This window comes from Zootoca vivipara, chromosome Z2 (genome assembly GCF_965207765.1).
Source record: "Zootoca vivipara chromosome Z2, rZooViv2.hap1.1, whole genome shotgun sequence".
Taxonomy (NCBI): Eukaryota; Metazoa; Chordata; class Lepidosauria; order Squamata; family Lacertidae; genus Zootoca; species Zootoca vivipara.
Window position 1 is genome coordinate 49,717,936 of NC_142585.1, and position 26,758 is coordinate 49,744,693.

The 26,758-nt window shown below is 46.9% G+C and overlaps 1 protein-coding gene across 1 annotated transcript in view; it reads left to right on the forward strand.

Annotated features, from left to right (window-relative positions):
* Positions 1-26,758, forward strand: part of ENTPD2 (ectonucleoside triphosphate diphosphohydrolase 2) — a gene marked incomplete at its 3' end in the record, with an annotated part of 62,851 nt that overhangs the window by 24,735 nt on the left and 11,358 nt on the right. The window contains 2 exon segments of the mRNA XM_088665395.1: positions 6,109-6,226; positions 23,165-23,315. Of these exon segments, the coding sequence (XP_088521521.1) occupies positions 6,109-6,226; positions 23,165-23,315 (269 nt within the window).

Below are 26,758 nucleotides of genomic sequence, written 5' to 3' on the forward strand. Positions count from 1 at the left end.
CCTCAACATTAGGAAGAACTTCCTGACAGTCAGAGCTGTTCGGCAGTGGGATTTGCTGCCAAGGAGTGTGGTGGAGTCTCCTTCTTTGGAGGTCTTTAAGCAGAGGCTTGACAGGCATTTGTCAAGAATGCTTTGATGGTGTTTCCTGCTTGGCAGGGGGTTGGACTGGATGGCCCTTGGGGTCTCTTCCAACTCTAGGATTCTATGATTCTACGAAAGTACAAGAAAGAAGATTCCACCTCAACATTAGGAAGAACTTCCTGACAGTAAGAGCTGTTCGGCAGTGGGATTTGCTACCAAGGAGTGCGGTGGAGTCTCCTTCTTTGGAGGTCTTTAAGCAGAGGCTTGACAGCCATATGTCAGGAATGCTTTGATGGTGTTTCCTGCTTGGCAGGGGGTTGGACTGGATGGCCCTTGGGGTCTCTTCCAGCTCTACGATTCTATGATTCATTATGTATTCTTCTAATCAGGGAGAATAATTTGATGCAAATGCACTTGGTGATAGAATCGTAGAGTCGGAAGGGAGCCATAAGGGTCATCTAGTCCCACCCCGCTTCTTTCTCCTCGGCATTTTGGCAGGCGCCGCCGGATTTTGCCCTCTGGGAATGGATCTGAGATTGCCTAGCAAACGGAATCTCTCCTACATTTCCTTATCCATATATTAATGGGAATGCAGTACTAAAGCTATGTTTTAAAGCTATGTTTTATTATCATATTTTTGTATTGCATTAGATAGTCATAAGGTTGTTTTGTATTTCATGAGATTCTGTTTCTTCAGCTTGTAAACCGCTTTGAGTATTGTATGATAGAAAGGCGGTATACAAATTAAAAGTGATGATGATGATGATAAAGAATAATATCTAAATAAATCAGAGGTAGAGTTAAGTGGAAGTCTCTAACGGAAGGAATATAGGTATGGGATTGGGATTCTGGAATTACCAACAAGATGTTGGTATTGGTTAGTTTTATTTATGAATGATGAGATGAATGAAAGCCTTTCCCTTTCTTTTCTGTTTTTTCTTCTTCTTCTTTTTCTCCTTTCCCCCCCTCTTCTTTTCCTTTCCCCCTTTTTCTTTTTCCCCTTCCCCCCCCTTCTTTTCTTCTTCTTCTTATCCTTTCTTCTCTTCTATTCCCCCAGCCTTTTTTTGTTTTTCTCTTCCCCTCCTCTCTTTTATAAATAGCTTGGAGAATTCTTATAGTTTTGTTTATTGTTATTTATGATTTCAGAGGGTTATTTTTATGATTGGATTATTATTTCACCATTATCTTCTGTATACGATTTCGTAATACTATAAGTTTCCTATTTATGTTTGTATGGCATGCGTGTTTTTTTGATTATGTGTTGAATGTATTTTAATTCAAATACAGTCGTACCTCGGGTTACGACCACCTCGGTTTGCGAACAATTCGGGTTACGAACTGCGCAAACCCGGAAGTGTTTTCTTCTGCGTGTGCGTGCGCAGAAGCACGAAAATCGCAAAAATAGCGCTTTGCGCATGCGCAAAATGGCGCTTCGGGTCGCGTTCGGGTTACGAACTGCGATTCGGAACGGATCGTGTTCGTAACCCGAGGTATTACTGTATAAATAAAGGTTTTTTTTTTAATTAAAAAAACATATCCATTTCTGTATGTAGTTTTTCCTAATACAATGCATTTTTGTTTTGTATATTGCAATACGGATTATTTCATGCACACTTTTTTCAGTTTGGCCTTTTCGATTGGCCAAAAGGCTGCAAGATTCAGGGAAGCAGAGATTCTGATGCACAGTTTCGCTTCCCTTCTTGCTCCGGGAAATGTGAATTGGGTAGGTTTGCATTTACATGAGGACCAAATTCCTCCTGCGTCTCTCGCTGGCGATGGGTGTTCCCCTTCTGAAGCCTCGTGTGTTTCAGTTCCCTGTTCTACATGGGCATTTGGCCTTGGCGAGCGGGAGGGAGAAGAAGCGGCCTATTTATAGAATGGCTGTTCAGTCCATAGATGGTCAAAAGGACAGGAATCGTTGAGAGCCCAGGCATTCTCCTGCCATGGCCTGTTATAGAATCCTAGAGTTGGAAGAGACCCCAAGGGCCATCCAGTCCAACCCCCTGCCAAGCAGGAAACACCATCCAAGCATTCTTGACATATGCCTGTCAAGGCTCTGCTTAAAGACCTCCAAAGAAGGAGACTCCACCACACTCCTTGGCAGCAAATCCCACTGCCGAACAGCTCTTACTGTCAGGAAGTTCTTCCTAGTGTTGAGGTGGAATCTTCTTTCTTGAAGTTTGAGGGAGAGGCAGAAGAAGGTTCTGCGTCTATAGAAGTCCCAAGGTCATAGAATCCTAGAGTTGGAAGAGACCACAAGGGCCATCCAGTCCAACCCCCTGCCAAGCAGGAAACACCATCAAAGCATTCTTGACATATGCCTGTCAAGCCTCTGCTTAAAGACCTCCAAAGAAGGAGACTCCACCACACTCCTTGGCAGCAAATCCCACTGCCGAACAGCTCTGACTGTCAGGAAGTTCTTCCTAATCATAGAGTTGGAAGAGACCACAAGGGCCATCCAGTCCAACCCCCTGCCTAGCAGGAAACACCATCAAAGCATTCTTGACATATGCCTGTCAAGCCTCTGCTTCAAGACCTCCAAAGAAGGAGACTCCACCACACTCCTTGTTAGCAAATCCCACTGAAAATTAGGGGGGGCGAGGGGTGGGGCCGGGGGCAGGGGCGGGGCCACAGTGGGGCAAGGAAAGCTCCCTTTCTCCCTTGCCAGCTTTCCCTCCACCCGCCCCGGCGATCACTCCTTGGCAGCAAATTCCACTGCAGAACAGCTCTTACTGTCAGGAAGTTCTTCCTAATGTTGAGGTGGAATCTTCTTTCTTGTAGTTTCATAGAATCATAGAATCCTAGAGTTGGAAGAGACCACAAGGGCCATCCAGTCCAACCCCCTGCCAAGCAGGAAACACCATCAAAGCATTCCTGACAGATGGCTGTCAAGCCTCCGCTTAAAGAGGAATACAGTGGTCCAATTACTTCCCCAGATCTAGATGCTATACTCCTATTGATGCAGCCCAGAATTGCATTGGCTTTTTTTTGAAATGCATTTGCTTCAACTCGCCCTCCCCATTTAGAAGAACGGCCTTCAGGATTTTGCCACAATTGCATTGTTGGCAGCTTAAGACTTACACAGAAAGATCAACCATTATTTATTTAGAAAGCTACCATCAAAGGAACAGAGCACTTCAAAAAAGAGAGGCACCTCCCTGTAGGGGCACGCTAGGGCGCAACCGGGAGCATCTCAACATATGTCCTGTGGGGCATATGGGAATTTAAAAAGAGACCCACTGGGTCAATTTTGCTGCAGTCGTAGCAGCTGAACTTTGTAAGGCACAGGCAGCAGAAGGCTGTTGGCAACTCAAGGTAACCAAAAAAAGAAAAGAGAAAAAAAGGCCAATGCAATTCTAGGCTGCATCAATAGAATCGTCCAAATCAAGGGAAGTACTAGAATCATAGAATCATAGAGTTGGAAGAGACCCCAAGGGTCATCCAGTCCAACCCCCTGCCAAGCAGGAAACACCCTCAAAGCATTCTGGACATATGCCTGTCAAGCCTCTGCTTCAAGACCTCCAAAGAAGGAGACTCCACCACACTGCTTGGCAGCAAATCCCACTGCCGAACAGCTCTGACTGTAAGGAAGTACATAGAATCATAGAATCCTAGAGTTGGAAGAGACCCCAAGGGCCATCCAGTCCAACCCCCTGCCAAGCAGGAAACACCATCAAAGCATTCTTGACAAATGCCTGTCAAGCCTCTGCTTAAAGACCTCCAAAGAAGGAGACTCCACCACACCCCTTGGCAGCAAATCCCACTGCCGAACAGCTCTGACTGTCAGGAAGTTCTTCCTAATGTTGAGGTGGAATCTTCTTTCTTGAAGTTTGAATCCATTGCTCCGTGTCCGCTTCTCTGGAGCAGCAGAAAACAACCTTTCACCCTCCTCTATATGACATCCTTTTATATATTTGAACATGGCTATCATATCACCCCTTAACCTTCTCTCCTCCAGGCTAAACATGCCCAGCTCCCTAAGCCGTTCCTCATAAGGCATCGTTTCCAGGCCTTGGACCAATTGGGTTGCCCTCTTCTGGACACGTTCCAGCTGGTCAGTATCCTTCTTGAACTGTGGTGCCCAGAACTGGACACAGTACTCCAGGGGAGGTCTGACCAGAGACGGAGCTGTGGGTCTCTCTGCTCAAGGTGAAAGCTGAATCTTTCCTGACACTTTCTGGCAAAGAGCAGAAGTGAGTAGCCTTGTAATCCCTGTACGGAAATCCTGAACCACAGTTAAGTCTGGGCAAAGCTCAGTTTGCATTTGAAAAGAGAGGGGTGTGGCAGCTCCACTCCCCATACCATAGAATCCTAGAGTTGGAAGAGACCCCAAGGGCCATCCAGTCCAACCCCCTGCCAGGCAGGAAACACCATCAAAGCATTCTTGACATATGCCTGCCAAGCCTCTGCTTAAAGACTTCCAAAGAAGGAGACTCCACCACACTCCTTGGCAGCAAATCCCACTGCCGAACAGCTCTGACTGTCAGGAAGTTCTTCCTAAGGTTGAGGTGGAATCTTCAAAGCAACAGGAGTCCTGTTGCTTAAACCAAGGTATATGAGAGCTGCCTGCAGGTATTCAGAAGAGGGACAGTGGCACTAGATGACCCTTGGGGGCCCCTTCCAACCCTGTGGTTCTATTAAAACTATGCATGCAGCCCCAAGAGCGATGGTAGGATTAAAAATAATAATGAATAAATAAAAAATATGATTTATTTAATTAAATTTGAATTAATCAATTTAATTTCAAATATATGAAAGGATGTCATATGGAGGAGGGAGAAAGATTGTTTTCTGCTGCTCCAGAGAAGCGGACACGGAGCAATGGATGCAAACTTCAAGAAAGAAGATTCCACCTAAACATTAGGAAGAACTTCCTGACAGTAAGAGCTGTTCGGCAGTGGAACTTGCTGCCAAGGAGTGTGGTGGAGTCTCCTTCTTTGGAGGTCTTTAAGCAGAGGCTTGACAGCCATCTGTCAGGAATGCTTTGATGGTGTTTCCTGCTTGGCAGGGGGTTGGACTGGATGGCCCTTGGGGTCTCTTCCAACTCTATGATTCTATGAATTTAATTTAGGGAGGCCATAGTTAAAGGCTTGCCAAATGCACACCCAGAAAGGAAGCAGGACTGAATGTGGATCCCCTGGGGCTGGATCCTATTGTGTTTCACTGAGCAATGGGAGTAGCCTCTGAGCACACGCAAAGTGCCACTGTCCCTCTTTTCTGAATACCTGCAGGCAGCTCTCATATACCTTGGTTTAAGCAACAGGACTCCTGTTGCTTTGAAGATTCCACCTCAACATTAGGAAGAACTTAACCACCGAAACATTAGGAAGAACTTCCTGACAGTAAGAGCTCTTCGGCAGTGGGATTTGCTGCCAAGGAGTGTGGTGGAGTCTCCTTCTTTGGAGGTCTTTAAGCAGAGGCTTGACAGGTATATGTCAAGAATGCTTTGATGGTGTTTCCTGCTTGGCAGGGGGTTGGACTGGATGGCCCTCGGGGTCTCTTCCAACTCTACGATTCTATGATTCTAATAGTATAACCACCTAAACATTAGGAAGAACTTCCTGACAGTCAGAGCTGTTCGACAGTGGGATTTGCTGCGAAGGAGTGTGGTGGAGTCTCTTTCTTTAAGGAGGTCTTTAAGCAGAGGCTTGACAGGCATATATCAAGAATGCTTTGACAGTGTTTCCTGCTCGGCAGGGGGTTGGACTGGATGGCCCTTGGGGTCTCTCCCAACTCTAGGATTCTATGATTCTATGAACTTCCTGACAGTAAGAGCTGTTCGACAGTGGGATTTGCTGCCAAGGAGTGCGGTGGAGTCTCTTTCTTTAAGGAGGTCTTAAAGCAGAGACTCGACAGCCATATGTCAGGAATGCTTTGATGGTGTTTCCTGCTTGGCAGGGGGTTGGACTGGATGGCCCTCGGGGTCTCTTCCAACTCTACGATTCTATGATTCTACCTTCTGAGTTTAATCCAGAGCTCCTTCCGAAGCTAACATCACCCCCCCCCTCCTTCTCTCTTTGCGCCCAGTATGGAATTGTCCTGGATGCAGGATCTTCCCACACCGCCATGTTCGTGTACAAGTGGCCGGCGGACAAGGAAAACGACACCGGGATCGTCAGTCAACACAGCGCGTGCGACGTGGATGGTAAGCGTGGCTTGCGGGCAGTTAGACACCCCAGCCTGCAGGGGGCGCTCTACCCTTCCCGCAGCTCCCACCATGCTGTGAACAGAAATGGGAATGAACGGTCGAATTGGGGAGTGCCTCCAGATGGTTTCGGGACTACAACTCCCATCGTTCCTGACCGCTGGTCTGGCTAGCTAGGGGTGATGGGAGTTGTAGTCCCCAAACATCTGGAGGCGCACGGGTTGGGAAACACGGAGTTAAGGTACCGCAGCTCCTAGGCTTGGCAAGCGACAAGCAGATTACCTTAAATCAGGCACCCCCAAATTGCGGCCCTCCAGATGTTTTGGCCTACAACTCCCATGAGCCCTAGCTAACAGGACCAGTGGTCGGGGAAGATGGGAATGGTAGTCCAAAACATCTGGAGGGCCGAAGTTTGGGGATGCCTGGGTTGGATCTTGCCAGCTCAAGTTCTACATCAGGCATCCCCAAACTGCGGCCCTCCAGATGTTTTGGCCTACAATTCCCATGACCCCTAGCTAACAGGACCAGTGGTTGGGGAAGATGGGAATCGTAGTCCAAAACATCTGGAGGGCCGAAGTTTGGGGATTCCTGGCCTACAACTTCCATGATCCCTAGCTAACAGGACCAGTGGTCGGGGATGATGGGAATTGTAGTCCAAAACATCTGCAGATGTTTTGGCCTACAATTCCCATGACCCCTAGCTAACAGGACCAGTGGTCGGGGATGATGGGAATGGTAGTCCAAAAGATCTGGAGGGCCGAAGTTTGGGGATGCCTGGCCTACAACTTCCATGATCCCTAGCTAACAGGACCAGTGGTTGGGGAAGATGGGAATCGTAGTCCAAAACATCTGGAGGGCCGAAGTTTGGGGATGCCTGGCCTACAACTCCCATGATCCCTAGCTAACAGGACCAGTGGTTGGGGAAGATGGGAATGGTAGTCCAAAACATCTGGAGGGCCGAAGTTTGGGGATTCCTGGCCTACAACTTCCATGATCCCTAGCTAACAGGACCAGTGGTCGGGGATGATGGGAATTGTAGTCCAAAACATCTGCAGATGTTTTGGCCTACAATTCCCATGACCCCTAGCTAACAGGACCAGTGGTCGGGGAAGATGGGAATGGTAGTCCAAAACATCTGCAGGGCCGAAGTTTGGGGATGCCTGGCCTACAACTCCCATGATCCCTAGCTAACAGGACCAGTGGTTGGGGAAGATGGGAATCGTAGTCCAAAACATCCGGAGGGCCGAAGTTTGGGGATGCCTGGCCTACAACTCCCATGATCCCTAGCTAACAGGACCAGTGGTTGGGGATGATGGGAATCGTAGTCCAAAACATCTGGAGGGCCGAAGTTTGGGGATGCCTGGCCTACAACTCCCATGATCCCTAGCTAACAGGACCAGTGGTTGGGGAAGATGGGAATCGTAGTCCAAAACATCTGGAGGGCCGAAGTTTGGGGATGCCTGGCCTACAACTCCCATGATCCCTAGCTAACAGGACCAGTGGTTGGGGAAGATGGGAATCGTAGTCCAAAACATCTGGAGGGCCGAAGTTTGGGGGTGCCTGGCCTACAACTCCCATGATCCCTAGCTAACAGGACCAGTGGTTGGGGAAGATGGGAATGGTAGTCCAAAACATCTGGAGGGCCGAAGTTTGGGGATGCCTGGCCTACAACTCCCATGATCCCTAGCTAACAGGACCAGTGGTTGGGGATGATGGGAATGGTAGTCCAAAACATCTGGAGGGCCGAAGTTTGGGGATGCCTGGCCTACAACTTCCATGATCCCTAGCTAACAGGACCAGTGGTTGGGGATGATGGGAATTGTAGTCCAAAACATCTGCAGATGTTTTGGCCTACAATTCCCATGACCCCTAGCTAACAGGACCAGTGGTCGGGGAAGATGGGAATCGTAGTCCAAAACATCTGGAGGGCCGAAGTTTGGGGATGCCTGGCCTACAACTCCCATGATCCCTAGCTAACAGGACCAGTGGTTGGGGAAGATGGGAATCGTAGTCCAAAACATCTGGAGGGCCGAAGTTTGGGGATGCCTGGCCTACAACTCCCATGATCCCTAGCTAACAGGACCAGTGGTTGGGGATGATGGGAATTGTAGTCCAAAACATCTGCAGATGTTTTGGCCTACAATTCCCATGACCCCTAGCTAACAGGACCAGTGGTCGGGGATGATGGGAATTGTAGTCCAAAACATCCGGAGGGCCGCAGTTTGGGGATGCCTGCCTTAAATCTTAGCTGGTCAGCTGGTGGTTAGGCTTACGAAAGATCTTCCTTTAACTCGGACCCCCCCGGTATCCTTTCTGCACTAAGGAAAACCTATTTTCTCCAAGCAGAATTAAGTCTCACTTTAATTAGGCAATTAAAATGGAAGCAATAATAATAATAATAATAATAATAATAATAATAAATTAATTATACCCTGCCCATCTGGCCGGGTCTCCCCAGCCACTGTGGGCGGCTTCCAACAGAAAAATAAAACACAAGAGTCTATTAGTCTTACAAGGTCTACACCAGGCATCCCCAAACTACGGCCCTCCAGATGTTTTGGCCTACAACTCCCATGATCCCTAGCTAACAGGACCAGTGGTCAGGGATGATGGGAATTGTAGTCCAAAACATCTGGAGGGCCACAGTTTGGAGATGCCTGGTCTACACGCACCGTTTCCTCTGCTATGGCAGGGACCAGATCCTGAAGAGGCTTCTGTCCAAGGTGCTGAAGGTAAGGGAGTAATAATAATAATAATAATAATAATAATAATAATAATAATAATTTATTATTTATACCCCGCCCATCTGGCCGGGTCTCCCCAGCCACTCTGGGCGGCTTCCAACAGAAAAAATACAACACAATAATCTATTCAACCTTAAAAGCCTCCCTGAACGTCAGGGCTGCCTTCTAAAAGTCTGGTAGTTGTTTTCCTCTTGGACATCTGTCGGGAGGGCGCCACCACCGAGAAGGCCCTCTGCCCGGTTCCCCGCAACTTGGCTTCTCGCGACGAGGGAACCGCCGGAAGGCCCTCGGCGCTGGACCTCAGTGTCCGGGCAGAACGATGGGGGTGGAGACGCTCCTTCCGTACTTCCTGACAGTAAGAGCTGTTCGGCAGTGGGATTTGCTGCCAAGGAGTGTGGTGGAGTCTCCTTCTTTGGAGGTCTTTAACGATGGGGGTGGAGACGCTCCTTCAGGTATACCGGACTGAGGCCGTTTAGGGCTTTCAAGGTCGGCACCAACACTTTGAATTGTGCTCAGAGAGCCAATGTAGATCTTTCAGAACCGGTGTTATGTGGTCTCGGCGGCCGCTCCCAGTCACCAGTCTAGCTGCCGCATTCTGGATTAGTTGTAGTTTCCGGGTCACCTTCAAAGGTAGCCCCACGTAGAGCGCATGGCAGTAGTCCAAGCGGGAGATAACTAGAGCATGCACCACTCTGGCGAGACAGTCCGCGGGCAGGTAGGGACTCATCCTGCGTCCCAGACGGAGCTGCCCTGGACACAGAATTGACCTGCGCCTCCATGGACAGCTGTGAGTCCAGAATGACTCCCAGGCTGCGCACCTGGTCCTTCAGGGGCACAGTTACCCCGTTCAGGACCAGGGAGTCCTCCACACCCGCCCGCCTCCTGTCCCCCACGAACAGCACTTCTGTCTTGTCAGGATTCCACCTCAATCTGCTAGCCGCCATCCATCCTCCCACCGCCTCCAGGCACTCGCACAGGACCTTCACCGCCTTCACTGGTTCTGATTTCATAGAATCATAGAATCCTAGACCTCCAAAGAAGGAGACTCCGCCACACTCCTTGGCAGCAAATTCCACTGCCGAACAGCTCTTACTGTAAGGAAGTTCTTCCTAATGTTGAGGTGGAATCTTCTTTCTTGTAGTTTCATAGAATCATAGAATCCTAGAGTTGGAAGAGACCCCAAGGGCCATCCAGTCCAACCCCCTGCCAAGCAGGAAACACCATCAAAGCATTCTTGACATACGCCTGTCAGGCCTCTGCTTAAAGACCTCCAAAGAAGGAGACTCCGCCGCACTCCTTGGCAGCAAATCCCACTGCCGAACAGCTCTGACTGTCAGGAAGTTCTTCCTAATGTTGAGGTGGTTATACTATAAGAATCATAGAATCGTAGAGTTGGAAGAGACCCCAAGGGCCATCCAGTCCAGCCCCCTGCCAAGCAGGAAACACCATCAAAGCATTCTTGACATATGCCTGTCAGGCCTCCGCTTAAAGACCTCCAAAGAAGAAGGAGACTCCGCCGCACTCCTTGGCAGCAAATCCCACTGCCGAACAGCTCTTACTGTCAGGAAGTTCTTCCTAATGTTGAGGTGGAATCTTCTTTCTTGTAGTTTCATAGAATCATAGAATCCTAGAGTTGGAAGAGACCCCAAGGGCCATCCAGTCCAACCCCCTGCCAAGCAGGAAACACCATCAAAGCATTCTTGACATATGCCTGTCAGGCCTCCGCTTAAAAGACCTCCAAAGAAGAAGGAGACTCCGCCGCACTCCTTGGCAGCAAATCCCACTGCCGAACAGCTCTTACTGTCAGGAAGTTCTTCCTAATGTTGAGGTAGAATCTTCTTTCTTGGAGTTTGAATCCATTGCTCCGTGTCCGCGGAGGTAAAAGAGAGTTATAGCTGGGTATCGTCCGCATACTGATGGACACCCAGCCCCAAACCCCCCTGATGATCTCTCCCAGCGGCCGCATGTAGATGTTCAAAAGCATGGGGGAGCGGACGGACCCCTGAGGCACCCCACAAGTGAGAGCCCAGGGGTCCGAACACTCATCCCCCCCCACCACCACTTTCTGAACACGGCCCAGGAGGAAGGAGCGGAACCGCTGCAGGACAGTGCCCCCAGCTCCCAAGCCCTCTAGACGGTCCAGAAGGATGTTATAGGGCATGGGTGTCAAACGCATGGCCCGGGGGCCAAATCCGGCCCGCCAGACCTCATCATGTGGCCCGCTGAGCGCCCCAGCCAGCGGGACCCAGCAGTGGGACCTTGCTGCTGAAGCGCCGCGCCAACAAAGCGCCGACAAACAGCTGGGGCCGGGGAAATGCTTTTTGCCCCTGGGTCCCTTTGCGCTCTTTTCTGGCACTGAATCAAGGCGGCGACCCCCCCCTTCCCTCTCTTTCTTCCTCTCTCTCGTTCTTATTCTTTCTTTCCCTCTCCTTCCTTCCTTCTTTATCTCTGTCTTCTCTCCCTCTTTCTTTTTCTTTCCTTCTTTATTCCTTCTTTCCTACTCTTCTTTCTCTCACCTCTTTCCTTCCTCTCTCCCTCCTGCTCCCTCTTTTCTTTCTTTCTTTCTTTCTTTCTTTCTTTCTTTCTTTCTTTCTTTCTTTCTTTCTTTCTTCCTTACTTCCTTCCTTTCTTCCCAACTTTCTTCCTCTACCTCATTTTTATTCTTTCTTCCCCTCTCTACTTCCTTCCTTCTTTCTCCCTTTCCGTCTTCTCTCCCTCTTTCTTTTTCTTTCCTTCTTTATTCCCTTCCTTATTTCCTACTCTTCTTTCTCTCCCCTCTTTCCTTCCTCTCTCCCTCCTGCTCCCTCTTTTCTTCCTTCCTTCCTTCCTTCCTTCCTTCCTTCCTTCCTTCCTTCCTTCCGTCCTTCCCATCTTTCTTCCTCTCCCTCATTCTTGTTCTTTCTTTCCCTCTCTACTTCCTTCCTTCTTTCTCCCTTTCCGTCTTCTCTCCCTCTTTCTTTTTCTTTCCTTCTCTCCCCTCTTTCCTTCCTCTCTCCCTCCTGCTCCCTCTTTTCTTCCTTCCTTCCTTCCTTCCGCCCTTCCCATCTTTCTTCCTCTCCCTCATTCTTATTCTTTCTTTCCCTCTCTACTTCCTTCCTTCTTTCTCCCTTTCCCTCTTCTCTCCCTCTTTCTTTTTCTTTCCTTCTCTCCCCTCTTTCCTTCCTCTCTCGCTCCTGCTCCCTCTTTTCTTCCTTCCTTCCTTCCTTCCGCCCTTCCCATCTTTCCTCCTCTCCCTCATTCTTATTCTTTCTTTCCCTCTCTACTTCCTTCCTTCTTTCTCCCTTTCCGTCTTCTCTCCCTCTTTCTTTTTCTTTCCTTCTCTCCCCTCTTTCCTTCCTCTCTCCCTCCTGCTCCCTCTTTTCTTCCTTCCTTCCGTCCTTCCCATCTTTCTTCCTCTCCCTCATTCTTATTCTTTCTTCCCCTCTCTACTTCCTTCCTTCTTTCTCCCTTTCCGTCTTCTCTCCCTCTTTCTTTTTCTTTCCTTCTCTCCCCTCTTTCCTTCCTCTCTCCTTCCTGCTCCCTCTTTTCTTCCTTCCTTCCTTCCTTCCTTCCTTCCGTCCTTCCCATCTTTCTTCCTCTCCCTCATTCTTATTCTTTCTTTCCCTCTCTACTTCCTTCCTTCTTTCTCCCTTTCCGTCTTCTCTCCCTCTTTCTTTTTCTTTCCTTCTCTCCCCTCTTTCCTTCCTCTCTCCTTCCTGCTCCCTCTTTTCTTCCTTCCTTCCTTCCTTCCGCCCTTCCCATCTTTCCTCCTCTCCCTCATTCTTATTCTTTCTTTCCCTCTCTACTTCCTTCCTTCTTTCTCCCTTTCCGTCTTCTCTCCCTCTTTCTTTTTCTTTCCTTCTCTCCCCTCTTTCCTTCCTCTCTCCCTCCTGCTCCCTCATTTCTTCCTTCCTTCCGCCCTTCCCATCTTTCTTCCTCTCCCTCATTCTTATTCTTTCTTTCCCTCTCTACTTCCTTCCTTCTTTCTCCCTTTCCCTCTTCTCTCCCTCTTTCTTTTTCTTTCCTTCTCTCCCCTCTTTCCTTCCTCTCTCCTTCCTGCTCCCTCTTTTCTTCCTTCCTTCCTTCCTTCCGTCCTTCCCATCTTTCTTCCTCTCCCTCATTCTTATTCTTTCTTTCCCTCTCTACTTCCTTCCTTCTTTCTCCCTTTCCGTCTTCTCTCCCTCTTTCTTTTTCTTTCCTTCTCTCCCCTCTTTCCTTCCTCTCTCCCTCCTGCTCCCTCTTTTCTTCCTTCCTTCCTTCCTTCCGCCCTTCCCATCTTTCTTCCTCTCCCTCATTCTTATTCTTTCTTTCCCTCTCTACTTCCTTCCTTCTTTCTCCCTTTCCGTCTTCTCTCCCTCTTTCTTTTTCTTTCCTTCTCTCCCCTCTTTCCTTCCTCTCTCCCTCCTGCTCCCTCTTTTCTTCCTTCCTTCCTTCCTTCCTTCCTTCCTTCCTTCCTTCCTTCCTTCCTGCATGAAACCCTAGCCAGCCTCCACCACCCAGTGCAGTTACCAAAAAATCATTTTTCAATCAATTGTACAATAATTGTACATTCGAATATCGACTTGCCATTATTCTGACTACGTTTCTGCTTTCAGAGCTAGTTATTACTTACATTATTACAAAAAACAGTAATAATTGAATGCAGTGACAATAATTTATGAGAATAAAGAGGGGACACATCGTCCTACAGATACAACCGGCCCTTGGAGGGTGACCAAACTGCTGGTGCGGCCCCCGATGAATTTGAGTTTGACACCCCTGTTATAGGGGAACTCTAGTCAGAAATCATCCTTCTTCTCAATGGGGCTGAAACGGCCTCGGAGTGAGCGACGTGGCAGGATTCTCCGCAGCCCCGATGGGAAGACTCTTGCTTGTGATTCAGACGACGGCCAAAGAGCACGACTCTGCGGCGCCATCTTGCTAGACGCGGCGCTCGTTTCTTCTCGGGGTCAAAGTGGCGGCGCCTGCCTTGGGGATGTGTCGCCGGCGGCCGGCTCTGATCCTTTTTTTTTTATTTAAAAAATACATTTTATTCCAATTTTCCAAATTCAACAAATTAACAAAACCAATCTTATATCCACATCTTTTACCTTGCTCCGCCGAGCTATGACTTCCCCCCCTCCCTTCATGCGGGTTTCTTGTTAATTCCCTTTTTTTGCAGTTCCTTTTTTGACATATCGGTCAATTCGTAAGGTTTATTTTAATCCTGCGAGAGTTTTTAACCATCTCCAGTTTTTCTCCATATAGTCCACATATTTACTCCGGTCCTTTTGAAACCTCGTCTCCCCCTGGTCACGAATCTTGCATGTCAATCTAGCGAGTTCACCATAGTCCCTCATTTTTGTCTGCCACTCCACAATTGTAGGTAATTCCTGTAATTTCCATTTTGGGGCTAACAAAGTCCTAGCCGCGGTTGTTGCGAACAACGTTTGATCTTCTTTTCTAATCTCTCCTCCCATTATTCCTAACAAAAATGCTTCTGGTTTTTTTTTTTGGAAAAGTATATCTAAACATCTTTTTCAATTCGTTATATAAACTTTCCCAAAAATCTTTTAACTTTTTCGCATGTCCACCACATATGATAAAATTCTTTCTCTTTCCATTTCCAGCCACTTTTGTCCCTCATTCTATACATTTTAGCTAATTTAACTGGAGTTCAATACCATCTGTACATCATCTTATACACATTTTCTTTCAAGGCAGCACATGCTAAACATTAGGAAGAACTTCCTGACAGTAAGAGCTGTTCGGCAGTGGAATTTGCTGCCAAGGAGTGTGGTGGAGTCTCCTTCTTTGGAGGTCTTTAAGCAGAGGCTTGACAGCCATCTGTCAGGAATGCTTTGATGGTGTTTCCTGCTTGGCAGGGGGTTGGACTGGATGGCCCTTGGGGTCTCTTCCAACTCTCTGATTCTATGATTCTATGATTCTATGCTGTAAATCTTAAAGTTTGATTCCGTAATTTCAACCACGCATCATATTCAATTTCTGTATTCTGGATTTCTGGATTTCTGGATTTTAGAATGTCTGTTTTGTTGGAAGCCGCCCAGAGTGGCTGGGGGAACCCGGCCAGATGGGCGGGGTATAAATAATAAATTATTCTTATTATTCTTATTATTCAATATTATGCCCCAAATCTTTTGCCCATTTAATCATCGCTTCTTTTGTCAACTCATCTTTGGTATACCACTCCAACAACAAATCGTACATCCGGCGGCCGGCTCTGATCCGGTTCGCCCATTGTCTGGCTTTTGTGCCGTGGGCACGCCGCCGAAGAAGCCGGGTGCGCCAGTCGGCCGTTTTCTCCCTCTTCCCGCGGAGCGCCAGACAAAGAGCCAGCCTCGCCCACCTCCTTTGAAATCTTTAGTGCCAACTTCCTTTTTTTTAAAGGCAACGTAGTCTCTTGTTCCAGAGCTTGGCATCGGCCGGGCGACCGGCACAAAAGGCGCAGGTGCTTCTTTTCGAAACATGAAAGAATATGTCACAATGGGAGGCCAAGGCAGAGGGCCAGCTGGGCGCTCTGGCCGTGCCAAGCCGACAAATGGTTTGGGGATCCAGAGGGTGGCTCGACGGGGACGTAAAGGGCACCGGTTAATCTCCTGGCCATTTCATGCTGGCTCTACGCAGCTTTGGGGGAAAGCTAGGAGGACTTTGAATTGTGGTGCTGGAGGAGACTCTTGAGAGTCCCATGGACTGCAAGAAGCTCAAACCTCTCCATTCTGAAGGAAATCAGCCCTGAGGGCTCCCTGGAAGGACAGAATCATAGAATCCTAGAGTTGGAAGCGACCCCAAGGGCCATCCAGTCCAGCCCCCTGCCAAGCAGGAAACACCATCAAAGCATTCTTGACATGTGCCTGTCAAGCCTCTGCTTCAAGACCTCCAAAGAAGGAGACTCCACCACACTCCTTGGCAGCAAATTCCACTGCCGAACAGCTCTTACTGTCAGGAAGTTCTTCCTAATCATAGAATCGTAGAGTTGGAAGAGACCACAAGGGCCATCCAGTCCGACCCCCTGCCAAGCAGGAAACACCATCAAAGCATTCTTGACATATGCCTGTCGAGCCTCTGCTTAAAGACCTCCAAAGAAGGAGACTCCGCCACACTCCTTGGCAGCAAATCCCACTGCCGAACAGCTCTTACTGTCAGGAGCTGTTCGGCAGTGGAATTTGCTGCCAAGGACAGATCGTGAAGCTGAGGCTCCAATACTTTGGCCACCTCGTGAGAAGAGAAGACTCCCTGGAAAAGACCCTGATGTTGGGAAAGATGGAGGGCACTAGGAGAAGGGGACGGCAGAGGACGAGATGGTTGGACAGTGTTCTCGAAGCTACGAACATGAGTTTGACCAAACTGCGGGAGGCAGTGCAAGACAGGAGTGCCTGGCGTGCTCTGGTCCATGGGGTCACGAAGGGTCGGACACGACTAAACAACAACAACAACAACATATTTTTTAACTCAACGTGCCGAGCCTATTTTGGGCTATTTTATGCTTCACATATATCCGCATATTAGATTTTTGGCGCTGGCACCTAAACCTTTGCATCCTTGTCTTGGGGTAATTTAAATGCTATTACGCCAGCAATATCGCCTTGATTTAGGCTTTGTTGCTTGTCTCTGGCATTTTTGTATTGTTTTGCGTGACAAAGCCCACCAGAAATCCCGATAACTCACAACTGACACAATAATTTAGGTTTGGTTTTTGGGGCATTATTTTGGGGCACAACTTTATTTAAAATACAATTTTAATTCTGAGTGTTGGCTTAGGCTTTGGTTAATCCTTCTGTCCACTCTAAGGGACAGGACCATTTCCATCTGACCCCTGGGTCAGGACCATACCATCTGCCCGGTTGGGCAGGACCACTTCGAAGTAGTTTACTGTCAAGTAAACTAGTGGGGTGCCACAGGGTTCTGTCTTGGGCCCAGTCTTGTTCAACATCTTTATCAATGACTTGGATGATGGGCTTGAGGGCATCCTGAGCAAGTTTGCAGACGACACCAAATGGGGAGGGGTGGCTAATACCCCAGAGGACAGGATCACACTTCAGAATGACCTTAACAGATTAGACAACTGGGCCAAAGCAAACAAGATGAATTTTAACAAGGAGAAATGCAAAGTACTACACTTGGGCAAAAAAAATGAAAGGCACAAATACAGGATAGAAGACACCTGGCTTGAGAGCAGTACATGTGAAAAGGATCTAGGAGTCTTGGTAGACCATAAACTTGACATGAGTCAGCAGTGTGATGCAGCAGCTCAAAAAGCCAATGCAATTCTGGGCTGCATCAAGAGGAGTATAGCATCTAGATCTAGGGAAGTAATAGGACCACTGTATTCTGCTCTGGTCAGACCTCACCTGGAGTACTGTGTCCAGTTCTGGGCACCACAGTCCAAGAAGGATACTGACAAGCTGGAACGTGTCCAGAAGAGGGCAACCAAAATGGTCAAAGGCCTGGAAACGATGCCTTATGAGGAACGGCTTAGGGAGCTGGGTATGTTTAGCCTGGAGAAGAGAAGGTGAAGGGGTGATATGATAGCCGTGTTCAAATATATGAAAGGATGTCATATAGAGGAGGGAGAAAGGTTGTTTTCTGACACGGAGCAATGGATTCAAGCTACAAGAAAGAAGATTCCACCTCAACATTAGGAAGAACTTCCTGACAGTAAGAGCTGTTCGGCAGTGGAATTTGCTGCCAAGGAGTGTGGTGGAGTCTCCTTCTTTGGAGGTCTTTAAGCAGAGGCTTGACAGCCATCTGTCAGGAATGCTTTGATGGTGTTTCCTGCTTGGCAGGGGGTTGGACTGGATGGCCCTTGTGGTCTCTTCCAACTCTATGATTCTATTCTATGATTCTAACCAAAGCCTAGCAGCCAGCCTAACAAGTTGTGACAAATTGCTTGACAGTCGGCAAAAACCAAATGGCAACAGCCAATCAGCCAAGTGGCAAAATCCCTACTGGACCCCTGAATACAGGCGACCCCCCGCTAGTCGGGCAAGCGGTGCCAACTAAGCCTATATGCAGCGGAGGGCGGGCGGGGAATTGGCGAACTTTCCCCAAGAACGGGGGAAACGGAAGCGACGTGTTGGTTAAATTAGAATGGCCTGTCAATCAAATTCAAGGCACGCCCCGTGACTCATCCTGACTAACAGCCCACCCCCTCCCAGATTTCTTCCTGCGCTCGTCCGCAAATGCCACTACACTCTATGCGTGGAATGGTCCTTATTTCATAGCTGCCAAGTTATCCCCTTTTTTAAAGGGATTTTCCCTTATGCTGAATAGGCTTCCTCGCGAGAAAAGGGAAAACTTGGCAGCTATGACTTAACCTGAAGTGAAAGCTAGAGGTGCCTAATGAGGAACGGCTTAGGGAGCTGGGTATGTTTAGCCTGGAGAAGAGAAGGTGAAGGGGTGATATGATAGCCATGTTCAAATATATAAAAAGGATGTCATATGGAGGAGGGAGAAAGATTGTTTTCTGCTGCTCCAGAGAAGCGGACACGGAGCAACGGATTCAAACTTCAAGAAAGAAGAACTTCTTGACAGTAAGAGCTGTTCGGCAGTGGGATTTGCTGCCAAGGAGTGTGGTGGAGTCTCCTTCTTTGGGAGGTCTTGAAGCAGAGGCTTGACAGGCATATGTCCAGAATGCTTGGATGGTGTTTCCTGCTTGGCAGGGGGTTGGACTGGATGGCCCTTGGGGGTCTCTTCCAACTCTAGGATTCTATGGTTAGCATATAGGTAAACAGGATTAACCATAGCTGCCAAGTTAGCCCCTTTTTTTTAAGGGATTTTCCCTTATGCTGAATAGGCTTCCTCGCGAGAAAAGGGAAAACTCGGCAGCTATGCCTTATTTTGCTAACGCAAGAAAGATTTGATTTCGTCTTTCTTCGACGCGAGTTCCCCTTGCCCCCGCCATGAGTCACTGTTCCCTCCTACCTTCCCTCAGGTAGAAATCATAGCTGCCGAGTTTTCCCTTTTCTGCCTATTCAGCATAAGGGAAAATCCCTTTTAAAAAAAAGGGATAACTTGGCAGCTATGGTAGAAATGCTTTCTTTCGCTGGGCCAGACAGCTTTCCAAGGACCAGAGCAGACCAGAGCTTCCCGTTTGAATTGCCTAATTAAAGCGAGACTTAATTCTGCTTTGAGAAAATAGGTTTCCTTAGTAGGGTGGGTCAAAAAAAAGCTCTTTTTTTTTTTGGAAAATGTTTCCTCCCTCCATCTTATATCAGGCGTATGGTATAAACATAGTCATAGAATCATATAATCATAGAATCATAGAGTTGGAAGAGACCACAAGGGCCATCCAGTCCAACCCCCTGCCAAGCAGGAAACACCATCAAAGCATTCTTGACATATGCCTGTCGAGCCTCTGCTTAAAGACCTCCAAAGAAGGAGACTCCACCACACTCCTTGGCAGCAAATCCCACTGCCGAACAGCTCTGACTGTCAGGAAGTTCTTCCTAATGTTGAGGTGGAATTTTCTTTCTTGTAGTTTGAATCCGTTGCTCCGTGTCCGCTTCTCTGGAGCAGCAGAAAACAACCTTTCTCCCTCCTCTATATGACATCCTTTGATATATTTGAACATGGCTATCATATCACCCCTTCACCTTCTCTCCTCCAGGCTAAACATACCCAGCTCCCTAAGCCGTTCCTCATAAGGCATCGTTTCCAGGCCTTGGACCATTTTGGTTGCCCTCTTCTGGACACGTTCCAGCTTGTCAGGATCCTTCTTGAACTGTGGTGCCCAGAACTGGACACAGGACTCCAGGTGAGGTCTGACCAGAGCAGAATACAGTGGTACTATTACTTCCCTCGATCTAGATGCTATACTCCTCTTGATGCAGCCCAGAATTGCATTGGCTTTTTGAGCTGCTGCATCACACTGCTGACTCATGTCAAGTTTGTGGTCTACCAAGACTCCTGGATCCTGTTCACATGTACTGCTCTCAAGCCGGGTGTCTCCCATCCTGTATTTGTGCCTTTCATTTTTTTTGCCCAAGTGTAGTACTTTACATTTCTCCCTGTTAAAATTCATCTTGTTTGCTTTGGCCCAGTTGTCTAATCTGTGAAGGTCATTCTGAAGTGTGATCCTGTCCTCTGGAGTCAACTTGGGGACAAATCGGTTCATATTGAGACCCTGGCTCCTACAGATGGAAATTTGGCCTCGCTACAAACATAGGAATTGGACTCATTTATTCCCCGCATGTTCAATGGTGAACTAATCGACATCAATTTTAGGTTTCGTGGAGAGCGATAAGAGTTGCCTACTCTTATTTTATGCAATATTTGTTTATTTAACATGTTGATAATTGACATGAAACACCAAGGGTTTTGAACAAATGGTATGGAACAATGAAGCAAACGGGGTCCTAAACAGGTAAACACAAACATTAAACAATAATAATAATAATAATAATGATTTATTATTTATACCCCGCCCATCTGGCCGGGTCTCCCCAGCCACTCTGGGCGGCTTCCGACAAAACACTAAAATACAGAAATCCTTCATTTAGAAACTGCTACAGAAGTTTATAAAAATGAAAATCAGATAGTGGGGAATTGGGGAAGCCTGAGGACAATGAATACTAAAATGGATTAGAGATGATGTATTTTCTTTCTGTTACATGTTGTTTGATTTTTGTATTTTTTGTATCTTGATATTTTCTTTTGTATCTGTAATTTTGTATCTTGTATTTCTTTGTGTATGTTTCCTTTGATATGTGTTGATAAAATACTTAATAAAAAATATATTAAAAAAAAATACAGAAATCCTTCAAACTCATAAAACACCACTCATATTATGGGTTGCATCAAAACATCACATTATACTGTATATTCCTGCATGTAAGACTACTTTTTAACCCAGGGAAATCGTCTCAAAAGTCGAGGGTCGTCTTATACGCCCAGTTGTCTGATACGCCGGAATATACGGTACTTAATTACTTAGGTATAAATTGTACTAAATGCTTACCTTTTGTGTAATTAATAAAATTATGCCTTGTGCAATATTATACATTGCACTTGTACACCATATATGCTAAAAAAAATATGCTTTTATGCCTTACACTAAACCTCTATTTTGGTAATTAGTAATTAAGTAATTACTTAGGTATAAATTGTACTAAATGCTTACCTTTTGTGTAATTCATAAAATTATGCCTTGTGCAATATTATACATTGCACTTGTACACCATATATGCTAAAAAAAATATGCTTTTATGCCTTACACTAAACCTCTATTTTGGTCATTAGTAATTAAGTAATTACTTAGGTATAAATTGTACTAAATGCTTACCTTTTGTGTAATTAATAAAATTATGCCTTGTGCAATATTATACATTGCACTTGTACACCATATATGCTAAAAAATAGGCTTCTATGCCTTACACTAAACCTCTATTTTGGTCATTAGTAATTAAGTAATTAAGTACAAGGTGATGTTTTGATGCAACGCATAATATGAGGGGTGTTTTATTGTTCAATATTTATGTTTACTTGTTTAGGACCCCGTTTGCTTTACTCCAGTGTTTCCCAACCACTGTGCCTCCAGATGTTTTGGGACTACAACTCCCATCATCCCTAGCTAGCAAGACTAGTGGTCAGGAATGATGGGAGTTGTAGTCCCAAAACATCTGGAGGCACACTGGTTGGGAAACACTGCTTTACTGTTCCGTATAATTTGTTCAAAACCATTGGTTTTTCATGTCAATTATCTTTTTTTTTTAATTAGCAAAAAATCTTTATTAATATTAAAATCTATACAAAAAAAATATACATTTCATTTGCACAGTAATACATAAAACAACTTCCGAACTTTAACATACTCTGGTTTCTCTTCAGATCGTATAAATCTTTCATGTCAATTATCTTTTTCTTTTTTTAAATTTTTTTAAAAAAGACTTTATTGTTTAAAATAATACAGAGTAGAACATATGCATGATATGAATACGACGATAATTTTCTCCTCATCGTATCTCATACAAAAGAAAAATCAATAAATACAGAAGAACTAAGGACATAATTCAAAATAAATTCTTCTTCGCAATGTGAACCGTATATTATCGGTTTTTCATGTCAATTATCAACCTGTTTGATCTTAAATAAATAGATATTGCAGGAAAATAATAGTATGCAACTCTCATTGCTCTACGTGAAACCTAAAATTTATGTTGATCAGTTCGCCATTTAACATCCTGGGAATAAATGAGTCAAATTCCTATGTTTTCATCGCTCGTAGCGAGGCAAAATTCCAGTCTGTAGGAGCAGGGTCTAAATATGAACCGATTTGTCCCAAATTTGAAATTTGACTATGTTCATAGAATCATAGAATCCTAGAGTTGGAAGAGACCCCAAGGGCCATCCAGTCCAACCCCCTGCCGAGCAGGAAACACCATCAAAGCATTCTGGACATATGCCTGTCAAGCCTCTGCTTAAAGACCTCCCAAGAAGGAGACTCCACCCCACTCCTTGGCAGCAAATCCCACTGCCGAACAGCTCTGACTGTCAGGAAGTTCTTTCTAATGTTTAGGTGGAAACATAGAATCATAGAGAATCATAGAGTCATATAGTTGGAAGAGACCCCAAGGGCCATCCAGTCCAACCCCCTGCCAAGCAGGAAACACCATCCAAGCATTCTTGACAGATGCCTGTCAAGCCTCTGCTTAAAGACCTCCAGAGAAGGAGACTCCACCACGCTCCTTGGCAGCAAATCCCACTGCCGAACAGCTCTGACTGTCAGGAAGTTCTTTCTAATGTTTAGGTGGAATCATAGAATCATAGAGAATCATAGAGTCATATAGTTGGAAGAGACCCCAAAGGCCATCCAGTCCAACCCCCTGCCAAGCAGGAAACACCATCAAAGCATTCTTGACATATGGCCGTCAAGCCTCTGCTTAAAGACCTCCAAAGAAGGAGACTCCACCCCACTCCTTGGCAGCAAATCCCACTGCCGAACAGCTCTGACTGTCAGGAAGTTCTTTCTAATGTTGAGGTGGAATCATAGAATCATAGAGAATCATAGAGTCATATAGTTGGAAGAGACCCCAAGGGCCATCCAGTCCAACCCCCTGCCAAGCAGGAAACACCATGTTTATACCATACGCCTGATATGAGATCGAGGGAGGAAGCGTTTTCCAAAAAAAAAAGTTTTTTATGACCCACCCTACTGACCAGCTGACCAGCTGCGCCCCTAGACTGGGAATGACGGCCTTGTCTCGGGTTGAATCCGCAGGTGGCGGCATCTCCAGCTACGTCGCCGATCCCTCAGCAGCTGGACGGAGCTTGACGGCGTGTCTTGACCAGGCCCAGGTCGATGTTCCGAAGGAGAGGCACGCAGCCACCCCTCTTTACCTGGGAGCCACAGCCGGCATGCGGCTGCTCAAGTGAGAACTCCGTAGCCCTAGCCTGGCATCTCGGGGCATTTTTTTCTTTTTTGCATGCTTCTGTCTCCTGTTGCAATGTCATCCTTGCCGCTGGCTTGATGGATTTCTGTATTTTAATGTTTGATGTATTTCTGTATTTTAGAATTTCTGTTTTGTTGGAAGCCGCCCAGAGTGGCTGGGGGAACCCGGCCAGATGGGCGGGGTATAAATAATAAATTATTATTATTATTATTATTATTATTATTATTATTATTATTATTATTGTCATGGCTGCAGCTCCCCAGGAACTGGCTGGCTTTCAGAGGTAGACTGCCTCTAAAGCTGGTGGCTCCAGACAACCATCATGGCTTCTTAAAGCCACCTAGAATCATAGAATCGTAGAGTTGGAAGAGACCCCGAGGGCCATCCAGTCCAACCCCCTGCCAAGCAGGAAACACCATCAAAGCATTCCTGACATATGGCTGTCAAGCCTCTGCTTAAAGACCTCCAAAGAAGGAGACTCGCTCCACCACACTCCTTGGCAGCAAATCCCACTGCCGAACAGCTCTTACTGTCAGGAGTCGGTCATGACTGGACCTAATGGTCAGGGGTCCCTTTACCTTTTCCTTTAATTCCCATGTTAACCGGCATCCCTGCACGTCAGGCTGGAGTTAGAATCATAGAATCCTAGAGTTGGAAGAGACCACAAGGGCCATCCAGTCCAACCCCCTGCCGAGCAGGAAACACCATCAAAGCCTTCTTGACATGTGCCTGTCAAGCCTCTGCTTAAAGACCTCCCAAGAAGGAGACTCCACCACACTCCTTGGCAGCAAATCCCACTGCCGAACAGCTCTGACTGTCAGCAGAAGAAAGGCCTGCTGGATCAGGCCAGTGGCTCATCTAGTTCAGCAGCCTGGTCTCACCGTGCCTGACTAGACCTTGGTGCAAAACAGGCAACCTCTCATTGGTTTCTTCCCCACCCCAAAACTCATTAGCATATTCTGCACTCTTAAAATGCAGTTGTATGTGAATCATAGAATCGTAGAGTTGGAAGAGACCCCGAGGGCCATCCAGTCCAACCCCCTGCCGAGCAGGAAACACCATCCAAGCCTTCTTGACATGTGCCTGTCAAGCCTCTGCTTAAAGACCTCCAAAAAAAGGAGACTCCACCACACTCCTTGGCAGCAAATCCCACTGCCGAACAGCTCTGACTGTCAGGATGTTCTTCCTAAGGTTTAGGTGGAATCTTCAAAGCAACAGGAGTCCTGTTGCTTAAACCAAGGTATATGAGAGCTGCCTGCAGGTATTCAGAAAAGAGGGACAGTGGCACTTTGCGTGTGCTCAGAGGCTACTCCCCTTGCTCAGTGAAACACAATAGGATCCAGCCCCAGGGGATCCACATTCAGTCCTGCTTCATTTCTGTGTGTGCATTTGGCAAGCCTTTAACTATGGCCTCCCTAAATTAAATTCATAGAATCATAGAGTTGGAAGAGACCCCAAGGGCCATCCAGTCCAACCCCCTGCCAAGCAGGAAACACCATCAAAGCATTCTTGACATGTGCCTGTCAAGCCTCTGCTTAAAGACCTCCAAAGAAGGAGACTCCACCACACTCCTTGGCAGCAAATCCCACTGCCGAACAGCTCTTGCTGTCAGGAAGTTCTTCCTAATGTTTAGTCTCTTCTTGAAGCCACCTAAGCCAGTGAGCCCCCATGGTATCTTGTGGCAGTGAGTCCCATCGTTTGCTTGAACCTGCTGCCTATCAACTTAATTGGATGGTCCTCAATTCTAGTATTGCAAGGCGGGGGAATCATAGAATCGTAGAGTTGGAAGAGACCACGAGGGCCATCCAGTCCAACCCCTGCCGAGCAGGAAACACCATCAATTCTTGGCATATGCCTGTCAAGCCTCTGCTTAAAGACCTCCAAAGAAGGAGACTCCACCACACTCCTTGGCAGCAAATTCCACTGCCGAACAGCTCTGACTGTCAGGATGTTCTTCCTAATGTTGAGGTGGAATCTTCTTTCTTGTAGTTTCATAGAATCATAGAATCATAGAGTTGGAAGAGACCCCAAGGGCCATCCAGTCCAACCCCCTGCCAAGCAGGAAACACCATCAAAGCATTCTTGACATATGCCTGTCAAGCCTCTGCTTAAAGACCTCCAAAAGAAGGAGACTCCACCACACTCCTTGGCAGCAAATTCCACTGCCGAACAGCTCTTACTGTCAGGAAGTTCTTCCTAATCATAGAATCCTAGAGTTGGAAGAGACCACAAGGGCCATCCAGTCCAACCCCCTGCCAAGCAGGAAACACCATCAAAGCATTCCTGACATGTGCCTGTCAAGCCTCTGCTTAAAGACCTCCAAAGAAGGAGACTCCACCACACTCCTTGGCAGCAAATTCCACTGCCGAACAGCTCTGACTGTCAGGAAGTTCTTCCTAATGTTTAGGTCAGGGTCCCCAAACTAAGGCCCCGGGGCTGGATGTGGCCCGCGGAAGGTCTGGGAATCAGCATAGTTTTACATGAGTAGAATGTGTCCTTTTATTTAAAATGCATCTCTGGGTTATTTGTGGGGCATAGGAATTTGTTCATATTTTTTTTTCAAAATATAGTCCGGCCCCCCATAAGGTTTGAGGGACAGTGGACCGGCCCCCTGCTGAAAAAGTTTGCTTGAACCTGCTGCCTATCAACTTAATTGGATGATCCTCAATTCTAGTATTGCAAGGCGGGGGAATCATAGAATCCTAGAGTTGGAAGAGACCACAAGGGCCATCCAGTCCAACCCCCTGCCAAGCAGGAAACACCACCAAAGCATTCTTGACATATGCCTGTCAAGCCTCTGCTTTAAGACCTCCAAAGAAGGAGACTCCACCACACTCCTTGGCAGCAAATCCCACTACCGAACAGCTCTTACTGTCAGGAAGTTCTTCTAATGTTTAGGTGGAATCTTCTTTCTTGTAGTTTGAATCCGTTGCTCCGTGTCCGCTTCTCTGGAGCAGCAGAAAACAACCTTTCTCCCTCCTCTATATGACATCCTTTGATATATTTGAACATGGCTATCATATCACCCCTTAACCTTTCTCTCCAGCAACATACCCAGCTCCTAAGCGTTCCTCATAAAGGCATCGCTTCCAGGCCTTGGACCATTTTGGTTGCCCTCTTCTGGACACGTTCCAGCTTGTCAGGATCCTTCTTGAACTGTGGCGCCCAGAACTGGACACAGTACCCAGGTGAGGTCTGACCAGAGCAGAATACAGTGGTACTATTACTTCCCTCGATCTAGATGCTATACTCCTATTGATACAGCCCAGAATTGCATTGGCTTTTTGAGCTGCTGCATCACACTGTTTTTAGTCTATTGTTATTTTTACTTTTCAAAAATCTTAAATTATTGTTCATTTTTCTTATTGACAATCTTAGATGCTATAGGGGTCTCTTCACTTGTGGTCTCTTCACTGGTCTTG